Source organism: Phodopus roborovskii, unplaced genomic scaffold, assembly GCF_943737965.1.
Source record: "Phodopus roborovskii unplaced genomic scaffold, PHOROB, whole genome shotgun sequence".
In the NCBI taxonomy this organism is placed as follows: domain Eukaryota; kingdom Metazoa; phylum Chordata; class Mammalia; order Rodentia; family Cricetidae; genus Phodopus; species Phodopus roborovskii.
The window spans coordinates 21,392,402-21,420,211 of NW_026126410.1; the positions used below are offsets into that span (position 1 = coordinate 21,392,402).

General features: G+C 40.1%; 1 protein-coding gene across 1 annotated transcript in view; it reads right to left on the minus strand.

The window, feature by feature from the left end:
* Positions 1 to 7,603, minus strand: part of Il7r (interleukin 7 receptor) — a 28,144-nt gene extending 20,541 nt beyond the window's left edge. The window contains exons 1-2 of the mRNA XM_051182531.1: positions 7,397 to 7,603; positions 3,322 to 3,460 (exon numbers count right to left, since the gene is read on the minus strand). Coding sequence (XP_051038488.1) covers positions 3,322 to 3,460; positions 7,397 to 7,478 — 221 coding nt within the window. The 5' untranslated portion in view covers positions 7,479 to 7,603. The remainder of the gene's footprint in view (positions 1 to 3,321; positions 3,461 to 7,396) is intronic.
* Between the last annotated feature and the right edge of the window lie 20,207 nt (positions 7,604 to 27,810).

Sequence of the window (27,810 nt, forward strand, 5' to 3'; positions counted from 1 at the left end):
CAGGATACAAGATAAACTCAAAAAAAATCAGTAGCCCTATTTTTTTTCAGACAACAAAGGGGCTGAGAAAGAAATCAGAGAAACATCACCCTTTACAATAGCCACAAGCAACATAAAGTATCTTGGTGTAACGCTTACCAAACAAGTAAAAGATCTATATAATAAGAACTTTGTGACTCTAAAGAAAGAAATTAAAGAAGATACCAGAAAATGGAAAGACCTCCCATGCTCTTGGTTAGGTAGGATAAACATAGTAAAAATGGCAATCTTACCAAAAGCAATCTACAGATTCAATGCAATTCCCATTAAAATCCCACCACAATTCTTCACCGACCTTGAAAGGATAATAATCAACTTTATATGGCAAAACAAAAGACCCAGGATAGCCAAAACAACCCTATACAATAAAAGAACTTCAGGAGGCATCACCATTCCTGACTTTAAGCTCTACTACAGAGCTATAGTTCTGAAAACAGCCTGGTATTGGCATAAAAATAGACAGGTAGACCAATGGAATCGAATTGAAAATCCTGATATTAATCCACGCACCTATGAACACCTGATTTTCGACAAAACAGCTAAAATTATACAATGGGGCAAAGACAGCATCTTCAACAAATGGTGTTGGCACAATTGGATGAGGGTGTGTAGAAGACTGCAGATAGACCCATGTCTGTCGCCATGCACAAAACTCAAGTCCAAATGGATCAAAGACCTCAACATCAATCCAGCCACATTGAACCTCTTAGAAGAGAAAGTAGGAGGTACCCTTGAACAAATTGGTATAGGAGACCGCTTTTTGAACATAACTCCAGGGCACAGACACTGAAAGAAACAATTAATAAATGGGACCTCTTCAAACTTAGAAGCTTCTGTAAGGCAAAGGACACAGTTGACAAGACCAAACGGCAGCCCACTGACTGGGAAAAGATTTTCACTAATCCTATATCCGACAAAGGGCTGATCTCCAAAATATACAAAGAACTCAAGAAACTAGTCAACAAAACACCAAATAACCCTATTAAAAAATGGGGTACAGAACTGAAGAAAGAATTCTCAATGGGGGAAATCAAAAAGGCTGAAAGACACTTAAGAAAATGCTCCACATCCTTAGCTATCAGGGAAATGCAAATCAAAACAACTTTGAGATACCATGTTACCCCTGCCAGAATGGCTAAAATTAGAAACACCAATGATGACTTATGTTGGAGAGAATGTGGAGAAAGTGGAACACTCCTCCACTGCTGGTGGGAGTGCAAACTCATACAGCCATTTTGGAGATCAGTATGGCGGTTCCTCAGGAAAATGGGAATTAGTTTACCACAGGACCCGGCAATCCCCCCTCTTAGGCATATACCCAAAGGATTCACATCAATGCAACAAAGACATCTGTTCAACTATGTTCATAGCAGCACTATTTGTAATAGCAAGAACCTGGAAGCAACCTAGATGCCCCTCAATTGAAGAATGGTTAATGAAGATGTGGCACATCTACACAATGGAATACTACTCTGCAGAAAAAAAATAATGGTATCTTGAAATTCGCAGGCAAGTGGATGGCTCTTGAAGAAACCATCCTGAATGAGGTAACCCAGTCACAAAAAGAGGAACACAGTATGTACTCACTCATATATGGATTTTAGACCTAGATCAAATGATCACCAGCCTATAATTCACATCACCAGAGGAACTAGGATACAAGTTGTATTCTAAGAGATTCATATAAAGTCCCTCACAGAACTGGGAAGGGACAAGTCCCCCAGACCTCAGGTAAAGTGGGGGAGGACAGCTAATGGAGAGAGAAGTAGGAGAAAATGAGGGGGGAGGAGAGGAAGGCATGTGCGACCAGGAGGATTGAGCCTGGTTAGGAATGGAAAATAGGAAAGAGAGAGAGAGAGAGACAGAGACAGAGACAGAGACAGAGAGAGAGAACATAAAAGAGGGAGCCAATATTGGTTTGAAGATAAAGTTGAACACAAAGAAAGGTCTAGAGAACTACAAGACTGCTCCCAACTAACAATCTCAGCTCCCGTGGAAAGGCTATCATAAATGCCCTTCCCGGAGAGTGAGATCAACAACTAACTTCTCCATGGAGTCCTCAACTAATGCCTGTTGAAAATAGGAGAAAACACCCATACATAAACACTGAGTCGAACTAGAACCCAGAAGCAGATGGAGAGGACAAGACCATGCGGTACAAGTACATAGAGACAGCTTACCTGAACAAGGAGGAGCTAAGGGCCACTAGACTGATAGCTGGGGAGCCAACAGGGGACTGACTCGGACCCCCCGAATATGGGTCTCAGCCAGAAGTCTGAGCAGTCTAAGAGACCTCAGACAGTGGAGACAGGATGTATCCCTGATGCACAAAAGGACTTTGCAAACGTATGCCCCATGGAGGGATAACTGCCTTATTCTAGAGATAGGAGAGAAGCCCTAGTCCCTACTTCACAGGACCTGTCAGATCTACATGACCCCAACTGGATGGCATTCCCCTACATATGGTATTGTGGTGGGGGGTTGGGAGGGGAGGGTGTTTAGAGTGCATGTGAGAGGGCAGAGAGGGCAAAAGGGAGGGAAGGAGGGAGGGAGGGCTGGAGGGGAGGGAGGGAGGGAGGGAGAGGGAACTGGGATCGACATGTAAAATAATAAATTAAAAAAAAAAACGCTTTGACTCCAAAATTTAAGTTGAAGAACAAGTTACTGGGGAAAAGGATTTCTATTTTTGTTTGCACAGAAAATGAAAAGATGTAGATTCCTTCCAGACTAATGTGGTTTGATCATGCCAGACTGCCTGAAACAGAGTACAAGCTGATCCTACATTCCAAATAGCTGGACAAAACAGCCCTACAGACTACAGCTAGGATATCTGAATCTTCTTCGAATCCCCCAAGACAGCGCCCCTTACCAGCAGGAAGTAGTTTGGAAAGAACGACGCCCAAATTCCCAAATATTGTGTATAAATGTTTGTTTTCATTTAATTGGACTTTGTTATATAAAATTAAATAAAAAGAAAAAAGAAAAACCAAAGTGAGTAAATGAATGAATGAATGAATGAATGAATGAATAAATAATAAAAAAAAAAAACAAAAAACAAAGCACCATTTGTATGTTTCCTTGGGAACTAGCAAATGAAGTGAGACTTGCTTCATTTTCATATTTGGCAATGGACAAAGTATTTCGGGAAGTTTTGAGACCCCAATAAATTTTAGTATTTGATACTTAGAACAGAAACTCCTTCCTTTGCAGAAGTGGAAAGGAACATATATGAAGAGAGACAAGAGACAGGTATCTAAGGACACTGGAAACTATCTTCCTCACCATATTTGTAATTCCAGATTGGTGCTATTGGTGTCTGGGTCATCAAAGGCACAAGTCAGTGAATGCTGACTTCCATCCACTTCCAACTGGCTATAGCACCAGAAGGAATAATCATCAGGTTCTGCATCTTCTAGGTCTCCTGGGGAAGAACACAACACAGCTATTAAGGAGGCTAAAGAATGCATCGGTTGATAACCTGATACTCCTTAATAAAATGTCACTTGTGTGGCAGACATGAAGGAGGGCTTATACTTTATCTAAGTAAATAAATTCCAAGGATAAAGACAATGACAAAGTTACACACACACACACACACACACAGGATAAAGACAATGACAAAGTTACACACACACACACACACACACACACACACACACACACACACACCGTTCCACACCAAAAACCCAATATGCAGGTGCAGAGTACAGTGTGTTCTAACTGGTAGAATTTTGTCATAGTCGAGGAATAAGTTTCAGGTGCATTTAAGTTGTTCTACCAATGGACTAGAGTGTTGGAAATTAGAAGGGAGATGGAGAAACCTCTTTCCTTGTTTATCAAAATTTCTTTGCTATACTTTAAAACTGTATTTAGAAGTTATTTATTAAGGCTATATCCTCCACTTAAGCCACATGAGCTAACGAATGCAGGAAAGCCAACTCCTGGCAGATACAGAAGGTTCTAAATGTTGACGAACAATCTCCTGTGAAATTATAAAATATTGAAATTATCTTTTTTTCACATTGAAGTGTTTACACATTTCAAATAAGAAGTTTCTGTATTTCTTTCATATGCACCTTATCCAACCTTAGTTTTCAATGTTGGTCTACATTTGTTCCCTTCCAAGTATTATTTTCAAATAGAAAATGATAATAAATATTTGAGCTGTAAGTTCAAATTTTTATAAGATTGCTTCTTATTACCTAAAAGGGCATTGCAACTAAGTATAATAGGGATGTCTTCATTGTGCTGGAATCGAAAGAATCTTGTATTAATGACTGACAGAGACAACTGTATCTATAAAACAGTAAACCCTGAAGATACCAAAGTTTGTGACTACGTAATTAGATTTTTCTCCCAGATACTGTATTCTATAGAAAGTAGGAAATGGAATTTTGTGTCTGTATAGGCACTTTTGGAAACCACAATTTGTTAAAGATATCATTTGATTTCCTAATCTGAGTTGTAGAGCCCATGATTAAATAGGTATTTGTGTGTGTGTGTATACATGTAATAGCATATTTAATAGCAGAATAAACTCAGAAAAATCTTCCAAGGGGTACATTTCAATAAGGACCAGGAAAATCTAGAGTAATCAAAGTTTTGAGTCAGAATGGTGGAATGTGGAGAGACTCTGGCAACTTCCAGGTATTTGTTCTCACCCAAAACAAAGATTTTTATGCTTTTCAGGTTTTATTATGGAAACAGAACATAATAACAATGGGCTCCATCCCATTTCTTGGCACCTATATGCAGTTTAATGAACTCCAAAGGTCTGTGGGAGTTTTAATAAAATTGGCTGCAAATAGACCAACCAGGTAAGTGACTATTTTAACCAATAAAGCTAACAGGTCCCCTGGATATGGATGGTGGGTGCAGTCACAGGCATTTGACTTTCTAAGTATCCCCAGAACCCAGTCATGCTACAACTGGAACATCAGCAAGTTTCTATACCCATTTTTCTGTGTAGTGTACTTTCCCCACAGTTGATTTCATATTTCAAAGCATGTGGATTTGCCTACCCTTGCATGACAGCACTCAGCTCTCACACTGTCTTATACTCAGATCTTTCACCAACTCTGTGTAATACACACACACACACACACACACACACACACACACACAAATTTCTATTTTGATATAGACATCCTGTGAGTCATCTTTATTACACAATTTCCTCATATTTGACATGAGCCAGAGAAAGCACACTTCCATAGATGTCAGGCACCAGAGGACTTCCCCAGACTCCAACTACCTAGTCTGGCAAAGTATGTCTCACATTATCTCACACAATACACAAATAAGTGAACATACAAAATTTCCTGCGATCAAAGTAGCTGTGTTTGAATGACCAGTTTGTTGGATCTTTAACAGGTGTTGTTATGGGGCACAGTTGTTTTGTAATGTAATACTCAAAGGAGCATTCCTAACAAAAACTGGCAAAATCACATGCCATTGTGGGAGACTATTCTACCTGCTGTGAGCTGAAGATCTCTTACCTAAGACTAGGGTATGCAGTGGTTAAGTTCTGTCATTTTGGGGCAGATGTGCACGAGTCCTCACTGTCCTAACATTGTAGCTGCTGTACCCCCTTTCTGCATACTCAAACTCCCAACCCTCATGGTCCGATGCATTTGTGCACTCTATAGGAGTCAGTGAATAGATAGATCTACACCAAAATTTTTCTCAGATCACTGTATGTTCTCATACGGTGTGTGAGAGCTCTCTTATCAGTCTTTGAGAAATCAGCATGAACAGGTAATGCGTGAATGATAATTATGCAGATAAGCATGCAGCATTTGGAATTCCTTTGGAAAAAATTATGTGTCAACTGAAGCTATTATTCCCACTGTGGTTTTGACATTACATGGAATGGTAAGTTAATGTATTAAGCATTCAATAGTAGGTATCCTTAATCTTTAAGTAATATCTAAGCATTTGATAAAAATTCTAAGTATAGAAATTTAAAATATTTGGAATACATTGTATAAGCAAGGCAGTGTAAACTGTTTGGGCTTTTGACGTTTCCTTTGCTTGTTTTGCTCATCCTCATGGTTATTAGAAAACAAGCTTTACCCTTCAACAAACAATAGCAGATTACTTGTGAATTCCTTTAAGCATGAAGTGGAAAGTATTTTTATATTATCATGCGATCGTCTCCATGCTTTCTAATCAAACTTTTTTTTTGAAATTTAAAAGGCAGAAGTGAAAACCCAGTCTTCAGACAGGATTTTTCACTCCTGCTAGAGACAGTACAGCCAGCAGGAAGACATAGTGGTGAAGTGTTGTGCCAAACAGCAATGAAGCTCTCGTGCTTCCTGCCATGTGTCTGCACACACTTCACATGAGATAATGACTCTCCCTCCCAAAGTGACTCATGCTCAGTCGCAGCAAAAAGTGTCACTCATCTGACAATTCCCTTAGTAAGTAAATTCGAGGGTTTTCCATCCTTACTAATTACTAGGTAAATGAACACAAATATCTACACGTAGGAAAGCATGACTAATGGAACCTGACTAAAAAGAACTAAGCTGAGTCATTAGACTTATCTGTATTGATACTGTCTATGAAGGAAAAAAAAAAAACCCATGCATTTTTAGACAGGCTTTCACTCTGTAACTTAGGCTGGTTCGAAACTCATGATCTTTCTGTCTCAGCCTCCCCTGCTCTGGGATTACTGGTGTGTGCTTCTATACCCAGTTTACAAATGTACATGTGGGCCAGGCATGCTGGTGCATACCTTTAATCCCTCACTAAAGAGGCAAGGCAGAGTGTGGTGTGGTGGGTGTGTCGTGGTGTGGTAGGTGTGTGTGTGTGTGTGTGTGTGTGTGTGTGTGTGTGTGTGTGAAAATAGCCTAATTTGTAGAAACAAATTGGAGGTTTAAGTAACTCCTATGTTTAGAAACTAGAAATATAATTCTGGTGAATACACAAACCTGTTGCTTCTGGCCATTAATTTAATATGGATATTATGGTTTTAGAACTCCATAAATTAGAACTCCATAAATAGTTAAGCAAGACAAAAGATAACTTTCAGGCAGGTACAGGCTGGGAAAAGATTCTCCAAAAAGCACAATCAGAGGATTGATATTAGGTTCTTTTCTAGGGCACCAGGATCTATCCACATTTATGAGCCAGAGTCGGAGTGAGACATATTGCTTTTTAACAGTTCTTGTGAGTTACAAGCCATCTGCTGTATTATCCTCAGGCTCTCTGTCCTAGTGACTGTATACGACATAAGCAAACACATGCTAAGTTCTTGCTGCCCAGCTCTAGCTTGTTAGAGAACAGAATAACCTGATCATCTATGCTAGAGGTGATCTGAAATCCTTTAAGAAAAAAGTTGGAAATGACTCACCGTTCTGTGCATTGCCACTTTCTCCAGAAACAGCTTGAAGTAAACAGAAAACCGTAGCAAAAGCTCTACCCAGAACCATCATTCTGAGAGAAGAGAGAAGCACTCTTGTGTGTGTGTGTGTGCAAATGAATGAGAGAGGGAGACTTAACCCAGCTCTGTGTCTACTTAACCACAGACAGGGAACTATGAACACATCACAGAAGACAAGTGCTAGAAACAGGAAGTCAGAGAGAAAGGATTGCTGGTGTAAGCAGAGGTTGAGGAAACAGAAAGGTAGAATGTGACACTCTTTTTGTATCAGTATTCCTTACAGCACCCAAACTTAACTGCTTACTTTTGAGCAAGGTTCTAGATTTGAAGTGATGGTCCAAGTGATCTCAGGGCCCATTTTAAAAGGATCACAAGGAGGAGAGGAGAGCATGTGGAACTAGGAAGATTGAGTCAGGGGAGGAATAGATGAGAGGGGGGGAGAGAGAGAGAGAGAGAGAGAGAGAGAGAGAGAGAGAGAGAGAGATAGAGAGAGAGAGAGACTATACAAGAGGGAGCCATTATAGGTTTGAAGAGAAAACTGACTCTAGAGAAGTGTTCAGAGACCTACAAGAATGACCCCAACTAACAATCTGAGCAACAGTGGAAAGGCTACCTTAAATGCCCTTCCCTGATAATGAGATTGATGACTAACTTATCTGCCATCATAGAGCCTTCATCTAGTAGCTGATGGAAACAGACGCAGACACTCACAGCTAAACACTGAGCCAAATTCCTAGAATCCAGATGCAGAGAGTGAGGAGTGATAAGAAAATGGGGGCAAGACCAGGCTACAGAAACCCACAGAGACAGCTGACCTGAGCAAGGGGGAGCTAATAGACCCCCAGAATGATAGCTGGGAAACCAGCATTGGACCTCTACTCTGACACCCTGAACATGGGTCTCAGTTAGAAGGCCTGGGCAGTCTAAGGAACCTCTGACAGTGGAACCATGGTGTATTCCTGGTGCACAAAAGGATTTTGGGAGCACATTCCTCATGGAGGGATACTCCCTTAACCTAGAGGCAGGAGGGAGGGCCTTGCTCCAAATGACTTGATAGAATTTGTTGAACTCTCTCGGAAAGCATCACCCTTCTGTGGAGTGGGGGTGGTGGTGGTGGGATGGGAGTGGGGTCAGAGGGCATGGAGGTAGGGAGGGAGCAGGGGAGAGGGAACTGTGATCAATATGTAAAATAAGAAAATAATAATAATAATAATAATAATAATAATAATAATAATAATTAATAAAGGAAGGATCACAAGGCAAAATCCCAAACTCACCATGTTCATCAGTTGGCTGTTTGAAGAGACTTTGGTTTTAGAAAAATGATTCTAGGATATAGCTCTTCCACTTAGGGCTGAATACTTAGTGGATACTCAGTTCTTGACTCTCTGAGAAGTTGGCACTCTCCATTAACTGATGAGAGATGAAGTTGTACTCTTCTATGGGTGTAAAGACAAATATCTAGAAGACATTTTGATACTATTTCTTTGTAACAAAGTAAGACTAGTATACTTTACTCTATGACTTATGTCCTCCCAAGGCATAGGTTATTTACCAGTTTTATAGTACCAGCCATGAGTCACTCCCCTCGAAGGCTCAGGGAACAATAGAGAAGAGAGGAGGAAAGATTGGAAGAGCCAGAGCCCTGAGAGAGATACTGTGAAATCATCTATTCTAGCAACGATAGGACCTTCACTCTCACAATTTCATAGTAGCTGTGGTTGCTTACACAAGACTGGAACAAGAACAAGCCAATCAACATTCTAACATGGGTAGACCAGGGACTCTCGAGTCTCTATCCCTAGCAACTTGATAAATACTGAAGGAGTGAGTGAGTAAGAGAGAGAGAGAGAGAGAGAGAGAGAGAGAGAGAGAGAGAGAGAGTATGTGTGTGTGTTCCATGGTAGGTTGCCCCAGTCTTAGTAGATAGCCCTATACTCATGAACACAAAAGCAACACTAATTGGACTCTGTGGGTTATTAAGGAAATAGAGGAAATGAAGTTGTGATGACAGTAGGGGCTCCCTGGGGGAAGTAGGGGATAGTTGTGATTTAAATACATTGTATGCATATATGCGATTTCTAAAAACAAATACATTTACAAAATAAATATTTCATACTTCATAAATCACTGAAGGTTCATTTAAAATATTTTATACTAAGTCTTTCAGCATACAAAAGCAGCAGTGTTTCCACTGTGTCCTCTACATATCTCTAGTATATACCTGTACATACTACAGGCGTGCAGGGTTTATTAAGTTGGCAAACTATGAGCCAGGAACAAAATCTGATCCTTTACCTTGTTTCACAAATCATAATTGGAATTCAGTGTTACTCAATTTTTCTTAAATTTACTACAGCTGCTTTCATCTAATCAACAATAGCAAAGATGAGTGAGCAAAGAGGGAATCTTGTGATGCACAAACAGTAAAACTTTCACCATCTGATGTCAGAAAACATCTTCTGATCTCTAAACAACTACATAATTTCTCTCTCACAATATTTCAGAGTTTTAACACATTAGTTACAAACTTCTCAGTAACATAGGCTCCATATAAACTTTATTGGCTCCAAGGCATGTAGGATAGGAGTCTGAGCAGCCATAATTCAGACTGTGCCTAAAGTTGTATGTCAACCCAACTTGTTTTCAATATGGTCAGCAGATGAAGTCCTGGTATTTGCTAAGAATGGTTGACATTTTGGTAAGAATTGGATTTTTTTTTAAAGTTCATTATCAGGATATGTGTCCTGTCATAACTGATGGACAACACCTTTCCAGATCTTCCAAGGAATCAGGAAACCTGGATCCAGACCACAGATCACAGTTGATTGTTTGTTTGTTTGTTTGTTTGTTTCATGATGACTTTCTCTGTGAAGACTGATCATAAAGGAAGGAATTGAGAACATGTGAGTGGGTAGGAAGTTATGGACTTCTGTTATATTGCCACCATTACATGGGCTTATAAATTGGCTAAGATGAACAAAGCATCTCAGAGTTTGACTATGATTAGTCCTTGGAAGCTGAATGACTTAGTTTCTCTTGTCACGACTTATGATATTATCTGTAAGTGGAGATGGGTTATTTGCACTTTGTCTAAAAACTCCTCCTCAAGTTTCAGGGGATTTCATAGGCAGATGTGATTTGCACCTGTTATAATGTCATGTTCTTGATTACACACCATAGAGAAGTTTTAGGGAAATAACTTAACTAAGGTGGCATATTCTATCCCTGCTATGTGTCTGGATCTTTTGTTGAAGTTTCAAATATTCTCCAAACAGAAATAAGAGATGATTTGGGAAATTGGGTAACCATATATGCTTGTGTCCTTATCTTGTTTTGAAAGCTTCATTAGAAAAACATTTTATTCACAATGTCAGTGTGTTTTGCGCGTTAAACTTAACATGCATGCTTTCGAGAAATCTCCCATGATAAATTCTCAAAACTATATAGTAGTTAAGGTAAAATATATGTGTGTATCTTCCAGATCTCATAAGCTTCTCATGGGCTGTCACTCCGTGGTTGAGCAATTGGGTCATGTCTCTTTAAATTCTCTTGTTTATCATTTAAGTGGACTATTATTTTGATTGTATCTCTTTCCTTTATTTGTGATGGTGTAAAAGAACAAAGTCAAGACATAATATTTTGGTACAGCATGTGCTGGTTTGCTCAGAGGATTTCCTCTAGTGTGCTTACACTCTTTGGGTGGGGCTGGAGATAGCTGAAAGGACATCAGACAGAAATCTAAAAGATATCTAAATAAAGCACTGTGAGCTTAAAGAAAAGTGAGAAGCATCACTAATCCTTCTAGAGACTGTGGGTGAGCAATGGTAATTCTGTTTTTTTTTTTTTTTTTTTTTTTCCGGGGACCCTTTGAAGCTGTCAAAAGGCGAACTTCCTCTTTTTAGTAGTCTGTCCTCACATGATAGGCATTTACTGCATTGCTTTGTCAGTGTTGTTTGTAAGAAAAACACTGACAGAAAGGAGAAAGGAGGATGAGGAGAAACTCTCTGGATATCTGAGAAGTCAGGACCCGAGTACAGATGGGCCCTTGTGTGTGTGTTTGCTCAGATGATCAAACTCCTCTCTTCAGGCATCACTCCCTTTCTTACTCCTCTTTTATATGTCATTGGTCTCGCAAGTTCTTGCAATGTGGCAATTCACAAAAAGGGGAAGCTATTTTATCATATCTCCTGTGCAGAGTCTGAGAATCCCACAGAACTTCTAGTACCACTTTTTCAAGCATCCAGAATCTTCTCTGCTTTCGTAAGATGGTTCAGGGCATCTATGAAACAGGCAGAGCATATAGGAAAGGGTCTTGTTTTTTTTTTTTTTTTTTTTTTTTTTTTTTTTTTTTCCCATCATGATTTCTGTTCTCATACACAAACAAAAGCATTGAGGTTTCAGAGAGCTGATTTTTCAGTGAGATTCCAGATGCCAACCTGCTGGAGCTGGATGAAGGGTTGTGTGAATTCCTCATGTGAATACTCTTTTTATTCATATGAGTCTACCCAGGGAGACACACATTATTCATTTTTTCCACTTAGGAGAGGCAAAACATCTGCTGTAAATAGCTCAGGTTGAGCATATTGTAACAATGAATTATTATTGTTTTTAGTTGGTATATAAAAGCCTGGGTTGCTGGGTATTGGTGGTACAAGCCTTTAATCCCAGGACTCAGGAGGCAGAGACAGGCGAATATCTGTGAGTTCGAGGCCAGCCTGGTCTACAGAGCTAGTTCCAGGACAGGCTCCAAAACAATACAGAAAAAACTAACTAACTAACTAACTAAATAAATAAATAAATGTAAAAGACTGAAAGACTAGGTTTTATGATGACATTTTCATGTTTATCATTTTATGTTGGTGGTACTCATCCTAATTACATTCTTTACCCTCTTATTACCATGTCCTTTCCCTTCTCACAATAGATCCCCTTCTTCATGACATTCATTCATATATAATCTATGAGACATTGTTTTTCATCTTGTTTGCTTATTTATTCGCTTTTACATCTCAACCAAAGTTTCCACTCCTTCCTTTCCTCCCATCCCCTATTCACCCCTCATCCTCTGTTTCTCTTCAGATACAGGCAGGCCTCCCATGGATATCAGTCAGTCATCATATATCAAGTTGTAGTGAGAATAGGCACCTCCTCTTCTATTAAGGCTGGATGAGGCAATCCAATAGGAGGAATGGGTCCCAAAGCAGGCAACACAGTCAGAGACAGCCCGGGGTTTCACTATTAGGATTCCCACAAGAAGACTGAGTTACACAATTGTAGCATATATGTAGAAGGCCAAGTGTGGTTCCACGCAAGCTCCCTGCTTGTCCATTTAGTCTCCATAAGTTCTTATGAGCCCAGGTTAGTTGTTTATGTGGGGTTTTTTGTGGTGTCCATGACCATTGGTTCCTACAATCCTTTCTCCCCCTTTTCCACAGGATTTCCTGAGATCTACCTAATGTTTGACTGTGGGTCTCTGCATGAGTTTCCATCAGTTGCTGGGTGAAGCCTCTCTAATGATAGTTGAGCTAGGCACTAATCTGTAAGTAAAGCAGAATATTATTAGAAATTATTTCATTGACTTTTTTATTCCCAGTCACATTTGGGTCTATCATAGATCTCCGGGGTATCTTGGCCCTCAGGGGGAGCTCCTTCTCAAGGTATGAGTCTCCAGCTGGGCCATCACTAGTTGGTCACTCCAACAATTTCTGTGCCATCTTGGACACCAACTCAGAAACAAAACCTTAACCTACAACTTGTCCTGCCTACAACATGTGGTACTTTTCATCTTTTAAATTGTAATGTACTATAGTTTTCTTCCTTCTCCTCCCACTATTTCCAGTCTTCCTCCAGTCTTTCCTCTATTTAGAAAACTTAACACACATGTAAACACCCATACACACACACACACACACACACACACACACACACACACACACACACAATTCCATAAATAAGAGAAACTATGTTTTTTTGTTTTCCAAGTCTGACTTACTTTACTGAGTCTTTTCTGAAATTTCATTCATCTTCTTCCAAATGACAAAATTCCATTTTTCATTATGGCTGAAAGAGACTTCACATATTTTTTATCCATCTATCTGCTGTCAATGAAAAAGTACTTCTCTGAAAATGTTTACTCAAGGGCTATAACATAGTCCTTACACACTTAGTAAGATTCTCAGAATGTGGACAATGCAAAAGTTACTTTTATTTAGCTTTGTGCATGGAAGGATAGTAAAGTGAAACAACAGCCACAATAATATCTGGGAATGTTACAACAAGAATACCCTGGGTCCAAATTTGATGTTTGAGTACTACTTAAAAATGTTTTCAAAAACAATTTATCAGATCTGTACTAACCTTCCTTTCACTACTTACCTTCCATCATTAGTAGATTTTGTATTTAAGGTATGAAGACATGAAATGAAAACACTGAAGGGTATCAAGTAGGTGAGGATGGTTGTAAGGAACTCACTTGCTCTAGGTCTAACAGAATAGAATTGTCTTAGTATTTTATCTCTTGTGCTGACTCACTCCCTAGAGCCCTGTGGGGGGTGTCCCAGCATCTTGAAGTTTCATTTCCAGGAGCATGACATTTTTCTTTTTGTGGCTGTTCTTACATTTCTGTTTCCTCATTACCTAATATATTCAAACCTGTGTCTTGTTCTTTCTCTCTCTCTTTCCTTTTTCTTCCTTCCTTCCTTTCTTCTTCTTGCTACAATGTGAAATGGCATAGTTGTTATATAGTTGTTATACCTTCATAAGGTTTCAGACTATCTTTGGGTATCTCAGACAGAGAATCTTTGAGTACTGATGGTTTGCCAAAGCCATTTCTATAGGCGAGTGAACATGTAAACTTCTGGTTAAACTCAAGTTTTGACTAAAAGGCTAACAAGAGGGCTGGCTTTTTGGGAAAGTAAGAAGCTTGCAGGAAAGGCAGCTCATTGTACTCCTGTAGGAATCAGAAGCAGGCATGGGTATCCCTTCAATTACAGTCTCCCTTTCAGGTCACTGATGATGTCCTTGTCAGGAAAGGTATCCCACAGTGGTTTGAGGAAGAGTCTGGGCTAAGAGACTGGTACCTGATGAGCTTGTGCCATGTCTCCATCTCTTGTCCTTATGTCTATAAGACACTTTCTGAGAGAATTCAGATGATGGCCACCACTCTGCTAGCTATAATACTAAAACTTGTTGGTCAGAAAAGTAGTTGTCTTGATCACTTTAGTTTCAAAGGAAGAAGGGAAATGTAGTCTGAAAGAAGTGCTCAACTAAAGCTGGAGTTCTATTAATGAAAGGAAGATAAGAAGAGATAATGGGAGAGCTAGCACTCTGTAAAAGTTACACATTTAGTAGCTATGTGACTGTATCAGTCACGAAGCACACAGGTAGCCATTACTGCTCCCAGCTGTAGGGGTAAGGGGACATTTGACCTAGAAATTAAAGGTTCAATGGGTCAAGACTTAGGTGAAATAGACTCTACACTTGGCCAACGTGAATGTGAAGATTTTAATTACCTCACAACTAAATTCTCTGATCTCAGGAAGTACTGAACACAATCAAAATTATATAGATAATGTCCAAAATTTGGGCATTTCAGGAATTTCTAAGTAATATGAATCACCAAAGACTGCTTTCATTTCCTAGAGTTTCAAGAGTAACTGTGACCTAGGAGTTTTAATACCAATGCACCTGGGTTCATAGTACAGCATAGCTATTAAATTATCATCATTAGACACCTGACTATGAGAAAACCATGTGGCTTTCTCTAAGACTGTTTTTCAATTTATAGCTCTTGTGGCTATAAAGAAGTTCTATGTAAGGAAGCTATACAGGCTTCCCAACACTGCCTACTCTCTGACTACTGGTGAAGTGTATTTAAAAGCAATCCTCTTCTTGACAACCAGAGTTGTATATTTACTTCTCTATCAACGGTTCTGTCTACTGCTGGAAACTAACAGCAAGGGGTATAAATCACAAGATGTAATCAGGATCTTACGGAAAAAAGGGAGCCTTAGATTTTAAATTAGTGCTCATCTCATGCTCTTCTTATATGCATTATTTTTCCATTGAAAGGACTCACCTTTTCCAATTTATACATAGGAGTGAATATCAACTGTTCATTTCACCATTCCAAATGATCCACAAAGGCAAAATCTTATTTTAGATAAAAATTCAGAAGGAGACCCTGAATCCCACCTGCCTGATCTCTGCTGGGGTTCCAGGCCCCTCCCAAAGATCTGCCTATCCCCACCAGACCATCCTGAGTCCCTGCCTGCTGGATCTTTGACGCCCATTGCCGGGCCTCTGCTAGAGGTGAGTCTGGGACCAGTTCGGGTTGAATTCCCTCCCCCCAATCCTTCCCTAGGAACTCCCTGGATTGGCCCCACATCTTGCTCCCTTCTGTATCCTGTTCCCAGTGAGAGCTCTCCTAGTGCTCTGATACACACATTTCTCCCCACCCCCCAAGAAGAGCCTGCCCTCCCTTCCACCCCACCCCCCCAAGCCATATCCTGCCCACTGTCCCACCACTCTGGTTGATCACTGGAGCAGAGGGCAGATCAACAATCTTGCCACCTTTGGGGAACTTCCTGGAGCTGCTCTGAGAACACCAAACCTACCTCTCCACATGGGACCACCCTAAATCCCAGATGTTCTACAAGTACTAAGAGTCCAAGGATGCCAGACCAGGCTACTATACCCAGCAGAACTCTCAATCACTATAGATGGAGAAAAGAAGATATTTAATGACAAAGCCAGATTTTCACAATACAGCCCTACAGAAAGTTCTGGAAGGAAAACTCCAATCCAAGGAAGTTAACTATGCTCACAAAGACATAGGCAATAGATAATCCCACTTCACCAGAACCGACAGGTAAAGCAGGACAAATACAATACCACTGCCAACAACAAATCTAAAACAAACAAGCATTAACAATCAATGATCCTTACTCTCCCTCAACATTAATGGTCTTTTTTAAAATAATTTATTTAACTTTATTGTATGTGTACTGGTGTGAAGGTGTCAGATCCCCTGGAACTGGAGCTACAGACAGCCCTGAGCTGCCATGTGGGTGCTGGGAATTGAACCCAGATCCTCTGGAAAAGCAGCCAGTGCTCTTAACCACTGAGCCATCTCTCCAGCCCCCAACATTAATGGTCTTAACTCACCTATAAAAAGACACAGGCTAACAGAATGGATAGGAAGACAAAATCCATCCTTCTGCTGCATACAAGAAACACATATAAGGTTCAAAGACAGACATTACCTCAGGGTAAAGGGTTGGGAAAAGATCTTCCAATCAAATGGAAAAAAGAAGCAAGCAGGTGTGGCTATCCTAATATCTAACAAGTTAGACTTCAAACCAAAATCAATCAAAAGAGATAAAGACGGTCATTTCGTATTCATTACAGGAGAAATCCATTAGCACAAAGTCACAATTCTGAACATCTATGCCCCAAATACAAAGGCACCCACATTCATAAAAGAAATGCTACTAAAACTCAATCCTCACATAAAACCTCACACACTCATAGTGAGAGACTTCAACACCCCACTCTCAATGCTAGACAGGACCACCAGACAGAAACTGAACAAAGAAACAAAAGAACTAACAGAAGTTATGTCTCAACTGGGGTTAACACACATCTATAGAACATTCCATCCAAACACAAAAGAATATACCATCTTCTCTGCTCCACATGGAACCTTCTCTAAAATCGACCACATAAAATCAGCAACATAACAAACCTCAACAGATACAAAAAAATTGGAATAGTCCCCTGTATGTCATCAGACCACCATGCTTTAAAGTTGAAATTCAACACCAACACAAATCACAGAAACCCTACAAACTCATGGAAACTGAACAATGAGCAATTGCACCATACCTGGGTCAAAGAAGGAAATAAAGAAAGAAATTAAGGACTTCCTAAAATTCAACAAGAAAGAGGACACAACATACCCGAACTTATGGGACACCTTGAAAGCAGTGATACAAGGGAAGTTCATTGTACTAATATGAAGAAAACAGAGGATAGTCACATTAGAGAATTAACAGCAAAACTGAAAGCCTTAGAACAAAAAGAAGCAAACTCACCCCAGAGGAATAGATGCCAGAAAATAATCAATTTGAGGGCTGAAATCAATAAAGTAGAAACCAGGAAAACAATACAAAAAATTAATGAAATAAAGAGTTGGTTTTTCAAGAAAATCAACAAGATAGACAAACCTTTATACAAAGTAACCAAAAAGCAGAGAGAGAACACGCAAATTAACAAAATCAGACAGAAAAGGGGGGACATAGCAACAGACATTGAGGAAATCCAGACAATTTTCAGGTCATACTTTGAAAACCTGTACTCCACAACATTGAAAATTCAAAAGAAATGGACAAATTTCTGGATAACTATCAGTTACCAAAATTAAATCAAGAATAGACAAACAACTAAAATAGACCTATAACCCCTAATGAAAGAGAAGCAGTCATCAAGAGCCTTCCAACCATAAAAAGCCCCTGGCCAGATGGCTTCAGTGCAGAATTCTACCACATATTCAAGGAAGAGCTAATATTAATACTCAAATTGTTCCACACAATAGAAGCAGAAGGTTCATTACCAAACTCCTTTTATGAGGCCACAATCACCTTGGTACCCAAGCCTCACAAAGACACAACTAAGAAAGAAAACTACAGACCAATATCCTTCATAAACATTGATGCAGAAATACACAATAAAATACTGGCAAACCGAATTCAAGAATACATCAGAGAAATAATCCACCATGACCAAGTAGGCTTCATCTCTGTGTTGCAGGGATGGTTTAACACATGAAAATCTATCAACGTGATCCACCATATAAACAAACTGAAAAAGAAAAACCATATGATCATCTCTCTAGATGCTGAAAAAGCCTTCGACAAAATTCAACACCCTTTCATGGAGAGATCAGAGATAACAAACATAATAAGAGCAATATACAGTAAACCAACTGCCAACATCAAACTGAATGGAGAGAAACTTAAGCCAATTCCTCTAAAATCAGGAACAAGACAAGGCTGACCTCTCTCTCCATATCTCTTCAATATTGTACTTGAAGTTCTAGCTAAAGCAACTACACAACAAAAGGAGATCAAGGGGATTCAAATTCCAAATTGGAAAGGAAGAAGTCAAACTGTCTCTATTTGCAGATGATATGATAGTTTACATAGGCGACCCAATAAACTCTACCAGGGAACTCCTACAGCTGATAAACACCTTCAGCAAACTGGCAGGATACAAAATAAACTCAAAAAGTCAGTAGCCCTACTTTATTCAGATGACAAAGGGGCTGAGAAAGAAATCAGAGAAACATCACCCTTTACAATAGCCAAAATCAACATAAAGTATATTGTGGTAATGCTTACCAAACAAGTAAAAGACCTATATAATAAGAACTTTGTGGCTCTAAAGAAAGAAATTAAAGAAGATACCAGAAAATATAAAGATCTCCTATGCTCTTGGATAGGTAGGATAAACAGCAAAAATGGCAATCTTGCTAAAAGCAATCCACAGACTCAGTGCAATCCCCATTAAAATCCCAACACAATTCTTCACTGACCTTGAAAGGATAATAATCAAATTTATATGGAAATACAAAAGACCCAGGATAGCTAAAAACAACCCTGTACAATAAAGGGATTTCAGGAGGCATTGCCATGCCCAACTTTAAGCTCTACTACAGAGCTATAGTCCTGAAAACAGCCTGGTATTGGCACAAAAATAGACAAGTAGACCAATGGAATCAAATTGAAAATCCCAATATTAATCCACACACGTATGAACACCTGATTTTTGACAAAACAGCTAAAAGTATACAATGGAAGGAGGAAAGCATCTTCAACAAATGGTGCTGGCACAACTGGATGATTGTGTGTAAAAGACTGCAGATAGACCCATGTCTGTTGCCATGCACAAAACTCAAGTCCAAATGGATGAAAGACCTGAACATAAATCCAGCCACACTGAACCTCTTAGAAGAGAAAGTGGAATGTACCCTTGAACAAATTGGTACAAAAGACTGCTTCCTGAACGTAGCTCCAGTAGCACAGACACTGAGATTGACAATTGGTAAATGAGACCTGCTCAAACTTATAAATTTCTGTAAGGCATAGGACACAGTGGACAAGACCAAATGGCAGCCCACAGACTGGGAAAAAATCTTCACCAATCCTACATCTGACAGAGGGCTGATCTCCAAAATATACAAAGAACTCAAGAAACTAGAAAACAACACACCAAATAAACCTATTAAAAATGGGGTACAGAACTGAAGAGAGAACTCTCAATAGAGGAAATAAAAAAGGCTGAAAGGCACTTAAGAAAGTGCTCAGCATACTTAGCTATCAGAAAAATACAAATCAAAACAACTACAAGATACCATCTTACTCCCACCAGAATGGCAAAAATTAGAAACACCAATGACAATTTTTGCTGGAGAGGATGGAGAAAGGGGAACACTCCTCCACTGCTGATGGAAGTGCAAACTTATACATCCATTTTGGAAATCAATAGGACAGTTCCTCAGGAAAACGTGAGTTAGTCTACCACAGGACCCAGCAATCCCCCTCTTAGGCATATACTCAAATGATCCATATCCATGCAACAAAGACACCTGTGCATCTATGTTCGTAGCAGCATTATTTGTAATAGCTAGAACCTGGAAGCATCCTAGATGCTCCTCAACTGAAGAATGGATAAAGAAGATGTGGCACATTTATACAATGGAATACTATTTTGTGGAAAAAGAACAATGGAACCTTGAAATTCGCAGGCCAATGGATGGAACTTGAAAAAAACCATCCTGAATGAGGTATCCCAGTCACAAAAAGAGGAACATGGTATATACTCACTCATATATTGATTTTAGACATAGAGCAAAGGATCACCAGCCTATAATTCACACAGCCAGTGAAACTAGGATGCAAGGAGGATTCTAAGAGTTTCATACAAAGTCCCTCAGAGTAGGGGAAAGGGACAAGATCTCCTGAGCATATTGGGAGAGTGGGAGCAGTGAGTGGAGAGGGAGCTAGGATAAAGAGAAGGGGAAGGGATGAAAGCACGTGGGACTATGAAGATTGAGTCATGGCAGGAATAGAGGAGAGAAAAATGAGAGAGAGAGAGAGAGAGAGAGAGAGATACCATAAAAGAGGAAGCCATTATAGGTTTGAAGAGAAAACTGAACCTAAAGAAAGGTCTAGAGACCTACAACACTGACCCCAACTAACAATTTGAGCAACAGTGGAAAGGCTACCATAAATGCCCTTCCTGGATAGTGAGATCAACAACTAACTTATCCACCATCATAGAACCCTTATCTAGTAGCTGATGGAAACAGAAACACCCACACCTAAACACTGAGTCAAACTGGAATCCAGATGCAAACAGGACAAGACCAGGCTGCAGAAACACATAGAGACAGCTGACCTGAACAAGGAGGAGCTAACGGCCCCCAGACTGATAGCAGGGAAGCCAGCATGGGACTGACTCAGGCCCCCCTGAATATGGGTCTCAGCCAGAAGGACTGAGCAATCTAAGGGACCTCAGGCAGTGGAACCAGGATGTATTCCTGGTGCACAAAAGGACTTTGGGACACATCCCCGACGGAAAACTACTGCCTTAACCTAGAGACAGGAGAGAAATCCTAGTCCCTGCTCCAAATTATTTGACAGATTTAGATGACCCCTGCTGGAGGGCATCACCTTATATGTGAAGTGGGGTTGGGGTGGGAGAGGAGAGTGGTCGGAAGGCATGAGAGGATAGGAGTGTGGGAAAGAGGGAAGGAAGGAGAGGGAACTCTGATCGATATGTAAAATAAAAATAAATTTTAAAAATTCAGAAGTAACTACTCAGTGTGCTATGTCTGAGTTTTCAAAGTATCTTAGTCAGTGGTTCTCTTGTGAAGAGACACCATGGCCATGACAATACTTATTAAAATATAATTCAATTGGGTCTTGTTCACAGTTTCAGAGTTTATTTCCATTGTTATCATGGCTGGAGGCATGGTGGCATGCAGGCAGATGCTGGAGCAGTAGGTAAGAACTACATCTTGATCAGTAGACTCACAAAGAGAAACTGTCTTTTGAAATCTCAAAGCACCAGTGTATGTCTTAAAATGTGATTGGGTGTCAAGTTTTGAGGTATGATTGTTAGGGTTAATCTTGCCTGAAGGTTTAAAAGAAGAATAAAACTTACTCTGAATATAGAGAGCACTATTCCATGGGCTGGAAAAATATAGTGAGCTAAGCAGAAAAAGAAAGAAAGAAAGCTCAAAACTCTTTTTTACTCTTTCCTCCAATTAAGACACATTTATTAATCCTTCTGATCCCTTCAAATAGTGCTACTTCCTCATAACTAAACATTCAAATATATAAGCCTGTGGAGGTCATTCTTATTCAAACCAGCACACAGAAAGTTCTTTGGAAATACCATAGTCCACCAAAAGACAGAGATGGGAGAGAAGGAAGGTTGAGCCTGTGGCCTGAGTCAAGTTCAATGATGATGTTTTTGAGAAACAAGTCACTACCACTTCTCTTGTTCCAACCACAGGCTTTACTTTTCTTTTTATTTATTTATTTATTTATTTATTTATTTATTTATTTATTTATTTATTTTTATTTAATTTTATATAACAAAGTCCAATTAAATGAAAACAAACATTTATACACAATATTTGGGAATTTGGGCGTCGTTCTTTCCAAACTACTTCCTGCTGGTAAGGGGCGCTGTCTTGGGGGATTCGAAGAAGATTCAGATATCCTAGCTGTAGTCTGCAGGGCTGTTTTGTCCAGCTGTTTGGAATGTAGGATCAGCTTGTACTCTGTTTCAGGCAGTCTGGCGTGATCAAACCACATTAGTCTGGAAGGAATCGGCATCTTTTCATTTTCTGTGGAAACAAAAGTAGAAATACTTTTCCCCAGTAACTTGTTCTTCAACTTAAATTTTGGAGTCAAAGCGTTTTTTTTTTTTTTTTTTTTTTTTTAATTTATTATTTTACATGTCGATCCCAGTTCCCTCTCCCTCCCTTCCTCCCTCCCCTCCAGCCCTCCCTCCCTCTTTCCCTCCCTTTTGCCCTCTCTGCCCTCTCCCATGCACTCTAAACACCCTCCCCTCCCAACCCCCCACCACAATACCATATGTAGGGGAATGCCATCCAGTTGGGGTCATGTAGATCTGACAGGTCCTATGAAGTAGGGACTAGGGCTTCTCTCCTATCTCTAGAATAAGGCAGTTATCCCTCCATGGGGGATATGTTTGCAAAGTCCTTTTGTGCACCAGGGATACATCCTGTCTCCACTGTCTGAGGTCTCTTAGACTGCTCAGTCCTTCTGGCTGAGACCCATATTCAGGGGGGTCCGAGTCAGTCCCCTGTTGGCTTCCCAGCTATCAGTCTAGTGGCCCTTAGCTCCTCCTTGTTCAGGTAAGCTGTCTCTATGTACTTCTACCGCATGGTCTTGTCCTCTCCCTCTGCTTCTGGATTCTGGTTCGACTCCTTTGATCTTCTTCAACATCTCTTATTTTCATTCAAGGCCAAACATTTTGAACCTTTGATGTAAGAGATTAATTGTCAGCTGCCTCTGTTGAAGTAAAGAATCCCATCCTGGATTTTATATACTGACAGCCTGACCCTGAGAGCTAATAAAGGAAAAGGGTAACAAAAGGAGAAATTCTAAATCCCTTTTCTTCTAAAATTCCAGTTCTTCCAACCTATAGACAAAGGAATTATGGTAGACTAGACGATAATAGAAGTAATAATAACAATAAAAAAGATGGACACATTCCAGGGTAAAGGGCAATGGAGTATTAGATAGAAAGTAATGGAGTTCAGAACTTAACCACATACTGACATGTTGTTCTTGGAAGTTAGTCAAATCTCCTTCTTCCATTCTATAGTACCCTAAATATTGATATTGCCAGGGTCCTGTGGGTCCTGGCAAATATTTCACTTTATCAGTCTCAAAAGTTTCCCATTTTGCTACAAAGCAGGGATAACAATTCAGTACTGTTCTTTTCTCTTCATGCCATGACTACATACTTAAAGTGAAAAGACTCTGAACTAAGATAATTTGTAAAATAGGTTTCATATTATAGCTCCCTATGTAGTCATGTTCATTTGTGGTCTAATATCCAGCCCATAGACATATTAGGATTAGAATGAGGAACCATAAATAAAATTAGCAGTGTATAAAATTTGCTGTCTACTTTTGTAGGATGGAGGTTTATAATTTTACGCAAATTTCCCAGTGTCTATGGTCGCAAGAATGTTAACAACTACTGTCTGCCTAAGTTGAAATGGGGGAGGAGAGAATGGACAGACAGACATACACAAAGATGCACACACACACATACACACCTCCGAATACTTAGTGCCTTGGACCCTACCTCTGGCCCCCAAGTTGGTGGTTTTGTCATTTTCATTCCCATTGGTTCTTAGCCCTGACAGAACATCTGACTCATTATAGAATATGCAACATTTAGGATGTTCAACTTTGTCCTTGGCCTTCAGCCTCAGCATGTGCTAGAATGGGTCCAGGGGAAGGTATCTTCTGAAGATTTTGCATATATGGGTGCTGGAAATCCAGTGCTTATTTATTCCTGCAACTGCATTATATGCTTATGTGGGGAGGCTGAGGTAGAGGTGTAGATTCCCTCATCAGCTTTGATTCCTGGAGCTTCTGCCCTCTCCTTGCCTGTCTACACCAACTCCTGAAAACTCCTTGCTTTTAATTTAATTTTATTTAATTTTAACTTTTCCAAAGAACTCTTACATTGAAAATAAAAATAAAGTAGATTAACAAAGAAATAAATAGCAACCTACAGAGCTTAGTTTTCTGTTCCCTAAGGACCTTAGGAAGTCCCTGCACTATTGACAGAGTTGTCATTCATCTCAGATCTCTTGCCTTTGATGACCTCAAACCTGACTGGTGTTCTACTCTCACACCATCTCAAATCAGCCTTCCATGCTCACTATTCCTATCTGTTTTCATTGCCTCCAGTGGTACTCAAATGCCTCACTCTACCTCCATCAATCTGAAGAATTAGGCAGCTTGTTCTTCCCTAGTGCTCCAAGGAGCTACCCTCCTAGACTAGCCATACAGCTCAGGCAGGGTCCTGTTGTAGCCACTATCCTGATGACTAGGGAGTCCTTTTCTATTCTCTGTCCTATGACACATGCACCACTGGGTTTTTTTTTTTAGGATAAATGTTTCTTTATTTTTTTAATTTATTTTATATAACCAAGTCCATTTAAATAAAAACAAACATTTATAGACAATATTTGGGAATTTGGGCGTCGTTCTTTCCAAACTACTTCCTGATGGTAAGGGGCGCTGTCATGGGGGATTCGAAGAAGATTCAGAAATCCTGGCTGTAGTCTGTAAGGCTGCTTTGTCCAGCTGTTTTGAATGTAGGCTCACCTGGTACTCCGTTTCAGGTGGTCTGGCTTGATCAAACCAATCCACATCTTTTCATTTCTGTGGAAACAAAAATAGAAATCCTTTTCCCCAGTAACTTGTCCTTCAACTTAAATTTTGGAGTCAAAGCATTTTTTTTAATTTTACATGTCGATCCCCGTTCCTTCTCCCTCCCTCCCTCCCCCCATCCTTCCCCCCCCTCCTTCCCTCCCTTTTATCCTCTCACATGCACTCAAACACCCTCCCCTCCCATCTCCCCACCCCAATTCCATATGTAGGGGAATGCCATCCAGTTGGGGTCATGTAGATCTGACAGGTCCTGTGAAGTAGGGACTAGGGCTTCTCTCCTGTCTCTAGATTAAGGCAGTTATCCCTCCATGGGGGATATGTTCGCAAAGTCCTTTTGTGTACCAGGGATACATCCTGGCTCCACTGAGGTCCCTTAGACTGCTCAGTCCTTCTGGCTGAGACCCATATTCAGGGGTCCTGAGTCAGTCCCATGCTGGCTTCCCAGCTATCAGTCTAGTGGCCATTAGCTCTTCCTTGTTCAGGTAAGCTGTCTGTATGTGTTTCTGCCGGATGGTCTTGTCCTCTCCATCTGCATCTGGGTTCTAGTTCGACTCAGTGTTTATGTATGGGTGCTTGATCCTGTTTCCAACAGGCATTAGTTGAGGACTCCATGGAGAAGTTAGTTGTTGATCTCACTCTCCGGGAAGGACATCTATGATAGCCTTTCCAAGGAATCTCAAATTGTTAGTTGGGAGCAGTCTTGTAGTTCTCTAGACCTTTCTTTGTGTTCAATTTTATCTTCAAACCAATATTGGCTCCCTCTTTTATGTTCTCTCTCTCTGTCTCTGTCTCTCTCTCTCTCTTTCCTGTCTTCTATTCCTAACCAGGCTAAATCTTCCTGGTCGCACATGTTTTCCTTAACTCCCCCTCATTTTCTCCTACTTCTCTCTGCAGTCGCTGCCCCCCCACTTCACCTAAGCTCTGGGGGACTTGTCCCTTCCCAGTTCTGTGAGGGACTTTATATGAATCTCTTAGAATACACCTTGTGTCCTAGTTCCTCTGGTGGTGTGAATTATAGGCTGGTGATCCTTTGATCTAGGTCTAAAATCCATATATGAGTGAGTACATACTGTGTTCCTCTTTTTGTGACTGGGTTACCTTATTCAGGATGTTTTCTTCAAGTGCCATCCACTTGCCTGCGAATTTCAAGATACCATTATTTTTTTCTGCAGAGTAGTATTCCATTGTGTAGATGTGCCACATCTTCATTAACCATTCTTCAATTGAGGGACATCTAGGTTGCTTCCAGGTTCTTGCTATTACAAATAGATGCACCACTGTTTTTACATGCACTCTATATCAGGTATACAGACATTCTTGCCAACACTGAGTCAAAGAACTCTCTGAGTCAGAATTTCACATTATACCATCCTACTTATATTCATGTCTGGAAAAGGAGGAGCTAAGGGATCCTCACTATTGATGATCATCACATCATCGCAGGCTTTCTCCCTTTCCTTCCTCCTTCCCTCCCTCCTCCCCCTTCCTCCCTTCCCCTCCCCCCTTCTTGTTCTTCTTAATTTTTTGAAATTGAAATATAATGGCATAGTCTCCCTCCTTTCCTTTCCTCTCTCCATCTATTCCCATGTATCCTTTTGCTCCCTCTCAAACGCATACACCCCATCTTTCTCTATATGTACATTCAGCTTATAAAATGTGACGTCTGTTTATGATTTTTAGGGCTGACTACTTGATGTTGGCCAACTAAATCAGGGGTTAGACCATTTTCCTGACTTTCAAAATTCCATTGTTTTCCATAGTTCTTTGTCTAGGTTTGAGACCCCATGAATTTTTTTTCCCATTCAATTTTACCATGTCTATTAGTGTCATCATGCTCAGGTCTTGTTTAAGCATCTATGATGATGAGACTTCATGTGTATAGCTACACAATCTTATAGCAAATTTCCTATTTCTCCATCTCTCACAATCTTTCTGTCCTCTCTTTCACCATGATTCCTGAGCCTTAGTTTCAGGCATTATGTTATAGGTATATCAGTTGGTGCTAGTCACTTGGTCTCTACATTACTTTTTATTTATTTATTTTTATTTTTGTGATGATCTCCATCTGTTTCAAAAAGAGATGTCTTTGATGAGGAGTAAGACCTATATTTACCTTGAGTATAACAATCTGTATTTAGAATGCAGTTAGGAGTTACACTGATTTAATACAGTGGTGGCTGTAGATTCTTATCCAGTATCTATGACTTTGCTAATCCCAGGTAGTAGACTAGGTTTCCAATTCCAGGTACGATTTCCCTCTTTATAAGCAGAACTTAAAGAGAGCTAGTGGTTACTGCCAAGGGTGTGTGTGTGTGTGTGTGTGTGTGTGTGTGTATGTGTGTATTATATCCTTAGGGATATTGTGCCATTATAATTCACAAGCATCATAGCTGGATAAGACTATTGGTTGTCCCCTTCTTTGGAAGCATGCTTCTGGTACCATGGAAGCTAGTCTTCAGGGAGAAGGCTTTCAGGTTCTCTGACTCTGTCTAAGTACATGGTGTCTTCAGCAGTAGAGACATGTCTTCAATGTCTGGGAAGCAATTTTTAAGGGCAATATAAATAGGCTATAATGCTTTGGCAGTCTCTTAGACAACACTGTCTAACAACTCAAAAGGGGAATTTCCATGCCTGGTGTTAGTATTTTTCTTAGATAGTCTATGGTCAGTTGGGGCAGTATTATCAGCCAAGATGGGAAAATGTCATGCACACACACACACACACACACACACACACACACACACACACACACACTCATGCGTGCACACACTCCTATGTGCTAGATGTAATATTAGCTAAGTAAACAATAATATGATTCCTTATGATCTTTCAGACATCCTTACTGTTATTTAATTCCACCATGCCATT